The 10444-nt window shown below is 36.0% G+C and overlaps 1 protein-coding gene across 2 annotated transcripts in view; it reads right to left on the reverse strand.

Annotated features, from left to right (window-relative positions):
* Positions 1-9818, reverse strand: part of LOC130411857 (zinc finger matrin-type protein 4-like) — a 28581-nt gene extending 18763 nt beyond the window's left edge. Inside the window, exons 1-3 of one of the 2 annotated variants that reach the window (XM_056736839.1) lie at positions 9705-9818; positions 9162-9182; positions 3944-4045 (exon numbers count right to left, since the gene is read on the reverse strand). In XM_056736839.1, the coding sequence (XP_056592817.1) occupies positions 3944-4026 (83 nt within the window). In that variant the 5' untranslated portion in view covers positions 4027-4045; positions 9162-9182; positions 9705-9818. The remainder of the gene's footprint in view (positions 1-3943; positions 4046-9161; positions 9183-9704) is intronic. The other variant, XM_056736838.1, reaches the window with a different exon arrangement.
* Between the last annotated feature and the right edge of the window lie 626 nt (positions 9819-10444).

The raw sequence follows: 10444 nt of genomic DNA on the forward strand, positions 1-10444 counted from the left end.
AAGAAATAACAAGAAAATTACATTAGCTATCAAGTTAAAAGTATGTCTAGCCATTATTATTTTGGGTTGCCAGTAGAAGAACCGGTACTAGAATGCGACAAAGTTAAACGACCCATTCAACAAATAGTTACTAAATAAAATGAACACACAAAACAATCCAACAAATTGTTTATTTAATAAAATTATTTTACAATAAAATATGAATTAATATTAATATAAATTAAATAAAGTATAAATAGCCATATTATTAGCTTCTAGCCAGACGATCAACAAACACAGACCGGAAGTTAACTTCGGACCAGGGACGTGCGTCCGATGAAAACTAAATTCGTATTTCCTGAAAATCTTTATGATGCCGTAACAGAGCGTGTCATGATTTGATTTCAAACATGAATAATTGAAGTTATTCATTTTAAATGAGATTTCAAGCGACTAGACCATTGCAGACTATATGTGGGCGTGTCCAACATCACCTTATATTTCCATAAAGTTTGACCTTATAAAATGCTAAGCGGCTGCTTTTGGGAATGAAGACAGCTGAGCTCACTAGTGTAGGCGGGATGGAGAAACTAATCCTAGCCGTAAGCAATTTTCCCAATTTAAATGTTTATGGCCACATACATGGAACAAGTGAAAAATTACGCTCGGAAAATCATGTCCAAGCCATGGTAAGTCTCAATGTTCTCAAAAACAAAACAGGGCGAAATATCCCAGTTCGGCGGTTCTGGTAAATACTTCGCATTGGCTTTAATTGTCTGTTCTCTTTAATAAGTGATTCAGGCAAGGCCAACGTTGACTTTGTTCCGTCTTGTAAGCTGATTTTCCTCAGGAGGGTGGTGGTGCGGGGATGGGTCTCATTAAATGCATGACCACACAGTCTCATCGCTCTGCCTCCTGCAAACATCTACCGTCCTCATTACCGCACCAACCAGCTGACAATAACAACCCTCCACCTCAGGGCTTGTTTTCTAAATTCTGAGAGGAAGAGAATTCCACAGTTAAAGAGAAGAAAACCAAAAGCAACACTGAGCAGATGTGTCACTCCAGTGACTTTATTGGAGAACATGTGGATTATGATTTTATAGTTAGAAACATCTATATATATAATAAAAATCTGTAAAACCACAGAGCGACGGCTGGGTTATTGAAAGTAAAAATCACATTAATTTAATACAGAGAAGTTTATTGTTACCATTTATAATGCGTATAAATTAATATGATCTATGAGGTTGTATTATATTATAAACTGTCCATTATATTCCTGTAATTTATAAATCAATAATCTTGCATGACCACGAGAAAGTCAGATCAAATCTGATCCTCTCATGTGAAAGTTTCATCATTACAAGAGATATTGTGTTAAAGATCAGTCTGGGATTGGGTTAACAAGCTAACAGCTGGTTCTCAGACAGCCCAGGCGTCGACCGCATGGTTTCGTTCCCTCACAAGATGGAAGCTAGAGGCAGATTTAAGATGCAATAATCAAAACATCTCCATTCAAGGCTGATGTAATGACACATAAGATTCGTCCCATATTTGCTTTCTTTTGTAGTATAAACAGTATGTGTTTACACAGAAAAGTCAAAAACATTTAAATGCACTGCATTTAATGAAAAAACTAAATAGTGAATGTTGGATACCGTTATGGCACTCAACAGTCATTGTCTACCTTATACAGAAGAAGAGGCGGTGACAAACAAGGTAAAGAAAGTGGCTAAACCAACACAATCTCACAAGAATTTGTGACCATTTTGAAGGTGGCTATTTGTATAAATATGTACAATCTCATTCAAACCTTGTAGTACGATTTGCTTTAGCACCATTTCCAGGTAGGTTGGGGTGGGGTGAGGGGCTTCAGTATTGCTTTTTCCTAATAATCGTACAGTTGGCCAAAACATCCATGTATCTGAAATTGAATTTCACTGAACTATAAAACAACAACAACGTAGGTCGGTTGGTAAAATGGTTTATGGTGAATAAAATGAATGAGAGACAGTTTGATTTTTCTGAGACCTCTGATAAATCCATTTACTTTTTTTTTAACCCATGAGATTTTGAACTCCAAAAATCACAAACGCAAACATCCAGTGCAAAGTAATCGTCGGACCTGGGTTGCGGCATTGAAAATTGACAGGAATAATCTGGTTCCTGTCGAGCAGCAGGGAAAAATTGGAGAGTTTAAAATGACAAAATGCTGACGGCGTGCCACTAGCGATCCATACGTGTCCTGATAATGACTTCTCCTGCTGGGGTCTGTACATGGGTGAACCATTAACTGAAGCGAATAAATAAAAGCCATTAGCTCTTATAACATGTACTAAAACGCTCGCACAAAGATGGCAGTTTGTGTTACATTCATGCTCGGTCAGCATATTATTCAAGTTTGAAATGGTTGTAAAGATGCACGGTTAGTCATGTGACTATAACCGTTAAAAAGTTTGTTTGAAAGCAACGGCAAACGCTCTGCTGCATCAATACCTAGCACACGTGCCCTTTTTTTTTACAGTAGACACGTCCCACAGGACTTCAAGGTAGGTAGAATGTAGATTAACCTATTGTGAGAGACCCACTTTATAAAAAAATATCTATCTATATGTTTTATGTGTAAAGACACATTTAAACGTTGTATATACATTATAAATGTTATATTATAAAGACAACATATTGTTTTCAGACATAAATAATTGGGAATACTTGTTAGATGTATGTAACCTTGAAGAGACGTTTTCAATTCAAATGTATTTGTACTGAAGCAACTTTCACTTTAGTGTGAAAAAAGTAGTATAGTGAGAAAAACTCAGTAGAAAGATACAAATATGCCCAATTCTGGAAATTATGCATGTTGGGAAAAATCTGATAAACACAAGGTCCAATGAGTATGCAATATACAGTGATGTACATAACTAACTATGTCTTCATAGGTGTATAAAGATCTTACATAATGAAGGGTTGTGTTTTGATTATCTATAAAATGAGCTATTTCAATCTACATACACCGCGGGTCCCCTTACATGGAATTCGCCATGTTGTTTCTACAGTAGCCCTAAACGGACAAACTGCTCTACAGAGCACATTTTGTAAATACGTAATCTCCTTCGGCAAATAAGTGAAAACTCAATGACATCTTTGTCCTGGGAGAGCCGATGTAGTGCTTCAAAAGGGAGGGCTGAAGTGAGCCGTTGGTTGCACTTTCGAGACCTCACTGCTAGATGCCGCTAAAATCTACACATTGCTCCTTTAAAGAATGAAACAATAATAATGTTCAGTAGACTAATTCTTTATAATTAGTAGTCTACGTCACATAGACTTTACACTGCAAATTTTCTGGGATAGCTTTAAACCTTTTGGTCTCTTGTCCCCAGTTTGAAAACCTATGATCTAGAACGTCACGTGTAATACCATGATTGTCTCATAATTTGAACAAAAAGGGCAATTACACCTAAGTTTACTTCTTTCAACTACCCATCAGTTATGTTTCTTCAATAAACCACAAACCACAAATCACACCACATGCACAGATGTGGGATATGAAGGACGAATGAAGAATACATCTATACAAAATGCCTTGGAAGATGCCTTAATAAACTCCTTCATATACTCCCTGTAATGTTTGCAAATTACAATTTTGTTGATTTTAAACACAACAGTAGTTTTAATAAACACCAGGCAGAATTTATATTTTCATAGCATTGACCTGTAAACTCCCACACCCAGATTAATATCATCAGAATTACTTTTAATGCACGTACATGGCGCGATTGATGATGGGTGAAACTTCACACCCCCTTTTTAATTGCGTATGAATATTAGCTGCCAAAATCGAATTAACCTACTTATCTGGCCTCGTTTAAGAAAATGCACAGCAGACCGGAGAATATTATTGACAGCAGATCAAATGAACGTGTATCAGTGTATGTTTATGCATAGTTCGAGTGTTACTCACCTCATAGTGGGCGACTCTCTGTGACTCAGAGATAAGCTGAGCGCTGCACACTCTGCAGTAGCTGTCAGTGAAGAGCCCTGCATCCACCTCTGTAGACTTCATCTGAACAAGAACATTTTGAGCATTTATGTGATGAATTTAACAATTAGCCATTTTAAACAATCATTCATTAAGGGCACTTGAACTAGATGATAGTAGAGAACATTGAGTCAAATATCAATTTCCAAAATTTAAACTTTGTATATTTTTTTTATTTTATAATGACAAAACGTTTTATTGTCTCCTGATTCCACAGTTATAAAATAATCAAATCACAAACCAAGGATTCTCAATTTAATGTCATATCAGGGCCTGTATTCTTAAAGCTTCTAAGAATCCTCTAAGAGTGCTCTAGATTTAGCATAAAAACTTTTACGTCGGAGTCTTAAAAATGATTCAGGACCAATCTGAGAGAAACTCTGAGCAAGAAAAAGACAAAAACTTTTATCTTAGTGAGGAGGCGGGGCTGACTTGTTGCTTTGTATGACACACTCTTTTAAAGACTGTGATTGGTTGGTCGACCAAGAAGGTAAAAATAGAGCTTTTAAGTATAGGGGCTTTTTTCATGTTTTACCGTACTCGTACAAACACACACACACTATTATATATATAAATATCCTTTCTTTACTTTTTTATTTACCATGCTGTTAATGTTAACATATTTGATAGAAAATGAACGGTGACACAATAAGTTTCTCTAAGAGCTGTAATTGTTTTGGAGATGTTAGCATATCTATAGGATCGGTCACAAACGTCTTATGTGTTGTGTCTTATTAACTCACTGTCATTCAATTCAATGTTATTTTATTATATAGCGCTTTTACAAGTTGGATTGCATCAAAGCAGCAATGCAAGAAAACCAAAACCAAGGTTATCAAAAGTTGAACACACACAAGCAAAAAAAGAAAAAATCAGATAAACCTTAAAAGTAATATGGAAATTGTCAGGCATTGCAACACACTCTTAAGTCTCTTAAAAAGTCCTCCATAAGAGGTCTTTTAAGGGTTAAGGTTCTTTATGAATTACTGTTTTCTTTACTAGGGTCTTTACTGTTATTCTAAGAGGAAACTGCCATATTTCTACCCATTTTCTTAGAATTGTGTTAGTAGGAGCAACTCTTTGCGCTAAGATTGTTCATGAATACGGGCCCTGATAATTAACGCTTTGTCTTTAGGGTAATTAAAGAATAATCTATGTCTACATCAGTCATGTAAGATTTCATCTGCGTGACATTTTGGGTATATCGTACAGTGACATTCTGTCTGGAAGCTGATGAAATCTTTGACATTTGGATTTGGCTTAAGGAGAAGAATGTTTTGGGGGGATAATGACACTGACAAGAGAATATAAATCTGGCACCGTTATGCGACTAAGAGGTACCACGCTGGAGGAGAAATAAATGTTGGCGTTCTTTTTTATGCTGATCTGGAAACAGCTGATGCCAACATATCCTGACATTTGATATAGCAGTGTGTAAAACTCATCTAAAGGAGCCATACTTTTGCCGTTTTTGAGGCTTTGATTATGTTTCTAGGGTGATTAACAATAGATGTTCATGTTTCTAATAAAGTAAACGCTTTTTATTCCACATATTTCAAGTCTATTGTTCAACGCTGTCCCTCTTCTAACAAAACGACTGGATTTTTTCCGGTCTATATAGTCTCTCCTTCCGAAATGCTCTGATTGGTAAAGGACTTCAAAGGATGTTTCATAGAAGTGTTTTAGACAGAGGTATGCGCACACACAATATCAGTGTATTACACAGAACAGCTTTCACAGCCGATGTTAAAGTCATGAAGCTGTTATTTGACCGTTGCTTATCTTAGAATGTGTGTAGCTGAATTATTATGACCACCTGTAGGACTGTGATGAAAGTGAAAGTAATTTAGCGCGTAGCTCAGTCAAATGTTTACAATCTCTTATAACCAAACACTACTCCAGCGGCTCTTCCTCTTCTCTAAGGAAGGCCTCACCCCTTTTTTGGAGTATTCCTATGGGTGGAGGTTATTAAAAGCGCGTGGAAAAGTGACATCCCGGGAAGTAGAAGGCTGTTGTCCGATTCCAGCAGTTCTCTGTAGTTCGTGAAAAGCGGTTAAAGGGGTGCTACAACAATGTGTCATGCATTCTGACTTCTTCACAATGTTAAACGTGCTGTCTTCTCATGCTTAACATGGTCAACTTGTCTAAAAACGAGTTGGGTGTATTACGTAGTATTTCTGTGCTCCATACACTCCCCCGGCGATCATGCAGGTTTTCGGAAAGTTTTTTCCGAACATCTAAAACAGTTTTGTAACTATTTTTCTTAGTATCTTATCGGACAATTATCCTGGAAAAGCACGCCGCACGCCCCACGCGACAGCATTGAGAGCAGGTGAAGGAGCATGCGCAGTCGTCACTTTCACTTGTGTGCTGGAGAGAGAGTGAGAGCATATGTTCACGAAGTTCAGGTGTTAGTTTGTTTACTGCATTTGGGTGATGAATGTTATATAAACTGTGGATATAACGCTGGATTTGGAGATCGTTTGAAACTTATATATGGAGTCGTCCCAGCGCTAAAAGATGACAGACATGAACCACATGCAGTGATTGAAACTGATGTCTGTGTTTTGTTGACAATGTGCTTTAGTTCAGCCTACCCCTCCCCCCCGCACGCGCCGTATGTTTTCGGAAACAATCGTAAAGCTGTATCTATCTTTCATAAATATGATCATACTAAATACTCCTTGATGATACAACGTATGCAATACTACTCTATAGTTACTCAAGATTAATGTGAGATTGGCAGAAACCCTGTGTGTTAGGGCCGCTTTAAAATAAAAATATCTCGCTTGGCACTGAACTTTGAGCTTTATCATTTTGCAGGTTTTGTTTATGCTCTAACAACAACATTACACACTAACTAAAGGTTGAAAAATGGGATTGTGGGGAATGGGATCTTTAAAAGTAAGGGGAGTTTGATAATGAAGAAGGAAAAGTAATCCATAAGCTTTGTCTTCTATCTTCTTGTCACATACAATGTTAAACACAAAATTGGATAAAACCTGCCAACATTTTGAGAAGTGAGTGACTGATATTTATATAGAAAAGAACAAATGTGGACACAAAATGAAGCTGGACTACTTAGAATATTTTTTTCTTTTAAAATAATATTAATTCTGTAATGTTACTGCCTTTGTGTGATATGACAGAGTTTTAGTCATTTTCAACTTTCTGAGAGATATGGCTCGGGATTCTAGAGGGCCAGATCTGAGGAAGAAACTGTTTAGGGCTCATTTTTGATTCAAGTGCATTGTCAGCTAAATTTGAATTATGATAAAAGAGTTTTACATCTCCAAACAAAACATGGGTTGTTTTCAAACACTTTCTTCTCACCCTAGGGGTCACTTCAAACCAACTGCAAATACAAAATTAGTTTTTTACAGACAATTGTTTCAGAAACTTTTAAGTCGACCATGTCTGTGACCCTCTGATACCCCCCCAAACTAAATTACACCCTCCAGCAACACTCTTACTTTGCTACGAAAGGTTATAAATAGAATACCATTTTTGGTTCCCCAAAGAGCCATTAGTATTACTGTAACTCATGAATCAATTATACTTTTTAAAGGGGTGATATGACACGGCTAAAACGAATATTATCATTTGGTCTAGATGTAATGCAATGCATATACATGATTTAAGGTTAAAGAACGCTGTATTTTGCACATATCATGCATGTTTGAATCTCCTCTTTGCCCCGCCTCTCTGAAACGCACAGATTTTTACGAAGCTCTTTGCTCTGAAGAGCAAGGTGTGCAATGATTGGCCAGTTAACCACTGTGTAGTGATTGGTCAAATACTGGAAGCTGGTGTGACGGAAATGGAACATCAGGTTCCAAAGCAATTGTACTGACTGGTACGACCACTTTACTTGCGTGTACATTTGGGCGGTCTTGATACCACGAACTGATGTAGATTTGTGGGGGTGTGTTTACACGAGGCGTTTCAGACAGATCTGGGTGAGCATTGGCTTTTAGATAGAATGCATCTTTTGTCCCGACACTTTAATTTTTTGTGTCAAATACATGCATGGGCAACTTATAACACGCCTAAGAAACAGAAAAACATGTATTCGCGCCATATAACTCCTTTAATAGTCTTAGAATATTTTTTCCAAAATAACTTAATTTTTGTAAAACAGAAAGGTTCTTCGGGTGTTAAACTAAATTTGTTACTTTTACATTAGAAAATATATGAAAAGATGGCACACCAAAGCTCCAAAAATATCAAATTTTATATAAGACATTTGCAAAATGTATTTTAAATCTATTTAATAATGTATATTTTTGGAGTTTTGGACTGGCAACTTTTCATCCATTTTCTGACATGATTTGTTACGGTAGAGCACCCATTTCAACTCGAAGTGGGTGGATTTTTCTTATTATTTTTACATAAAATAAGCCATATATCTTTTTTAAAACCTGATAAATACATTCACACTTAACACATACAATTTTTTACTGTAAAATAAACCATCTGCCGTCTATCAAAAAAAACCTTCTGTACCAAAACTCAGCTTCCTCAATAATAAATAACTACTGTAAATAATTAAATTATTGATTGATTTGAAGCAATTGCCACCACAAAAGGACTTCTAAATGAGAATCAATGGGTGAAATGTAGTTCAGAAACCTTTCATTCAGATGCGCATGACTACAGCAGCTTGTAAAATCAACTGGGAATTACACCATGATTGATCCAACAAGTGAAGGACTGGCTCAATATAGGTGTACAACAGATGTCAAGTGCTTTAAAGCTTTATGCTTTTGTAAAATCTGTTGTCCAAATCCTGTGTGGCACAGAATCTGCAGCATGTCAGTCATGCCAGTGAAAGCTTCATCTAATAAAGCAGATGAGTATAACATTCATCTTTCATGTGAGGAGAAGTGATTGCTTGTCTGGTGTATGCCCCACAACCAAATATTGATTTTTAATGTTGTGAGCTCAAGTTAGAAAAACACACAAAATAATCACTGAGGGGCACAAGTTAGCCCGTGTCTCACTTTAATCCTCCATAAGAAGTATTTTTTGGGATGTGGACAGGTCTACAAAACTTATGAAGAGTAAAGTTTTATAATCAGAAAAGTGCAGCCTTGCAAAAATATTGCTTATCAGAAGTAAGTAAAGTGTTTTAACTTACCGAGAAGTGGAAGTACGTTGACTATGGAAAAACAGAACACAAACACACCTTTTGTTACATGTAACACACTTTGAAAAGCTTTGTATACCTAAACATTTGTTTGAACTTGTTACAGTAATGTGAAGCCTTGTTTTCTTATCATTTATTTTTTATTTGGTTTGTAAAAATTCTCAAGTTCAACAATACCTGGATCCAGTGGTACACAATATTATAGATTCATTTATTTATTCAGATTAATTTATTGATTATTGATTCAAGATTTATAACTTGAAATGGCATGTGTTTGTAAATGACTCTCTGGTGGAATAAAAGAAAGAAAGAAAGAAAGAAAGAAATGAAAGAAAGAAAGAAAGAAAGAAAGAAAGAAAGAAAGAAAGAAAGAAAGAAAGAAAGAAAAAGAAAGAAAGAAAGAACGTCAAGACAAAAATGGAAATTAAATCTCGGATCTGTTCTTGTACGCCACTTGCATTTTATCATTTAGCTCCTTTGAGTTCATGCTTTTTATAGAATAAGAAATGAAGGATGGTGAAAACAAACGCTTACTTGTAATTCCAGACTGTAGCCCTGGTGCGAGTGATGGGGATGCAGAGTGAGTTGAGGGGAGAGTGTAAAGTCCATTGAGAGTGATGTTAAATGATGCTGAGACGTGCCGCTTCTGCAGCCACATCCGCTATTCACGTGCACGTAAAACGAGTCTCCGCCCCGCGACGCGCTCATTGGCTGCTGTATCCACAAACAAACAACCCCAAATACACGCTTTGGTTGAATAAAAAAGAATAAAAGATGTAATTTGCTTGATCACTAATGAAGGATGTTAAAGCTTCTATCTAATATATAGCGCAATTAAAGACTATATATGCACACAAAATTGATCACAGATTAGTTTTTTTCTGTTTTAAGTGTTTACAAACAATTTTCGTTGAAATCTCGGCGTTATGAGGTGATCATTTCTGAATGAGCAACAACTTTTCATCTTGGTCAATACAAAAAAGCCCATTTTATAAAACGTTGCAGACAATTATTTCAAAGGGAAATTGTTTTTGTGTTTTCATAAAACGACTATCAATCAATATACAGTATATGTTTATTTTAGATATAGTTATATAGTATTTAATATTTGTTTCACTGTCTTTAATCGAAATGTTTAAAAAACTCACTAGCAGCTCATAAGATAAACTGGAATGCCATCTATTGGGAACTTGTGTTAAGTGCATGGAGATTCAATTTAAATCAAATATATTTACAAAGTTGTATTGTCTCAAGAAGGTTTTACAAGAAAATAA

The sequence above is a fragment of the Triplophysa dalaica genome, chromosome 22 (genome assembly GCF_015846415.1).
Source record: "Triplophysa dalaica isolate WHDGS20190420 chromosome 22, ASM1584641v1, whole genome shotgun sequence".
Lineage (NCBI taxonomy): Eukaryota > Metazoa > Chordata > Actinopteri > Cypriniformes > Nemacheilidae > Triplophysa > Triplophysa dalaica.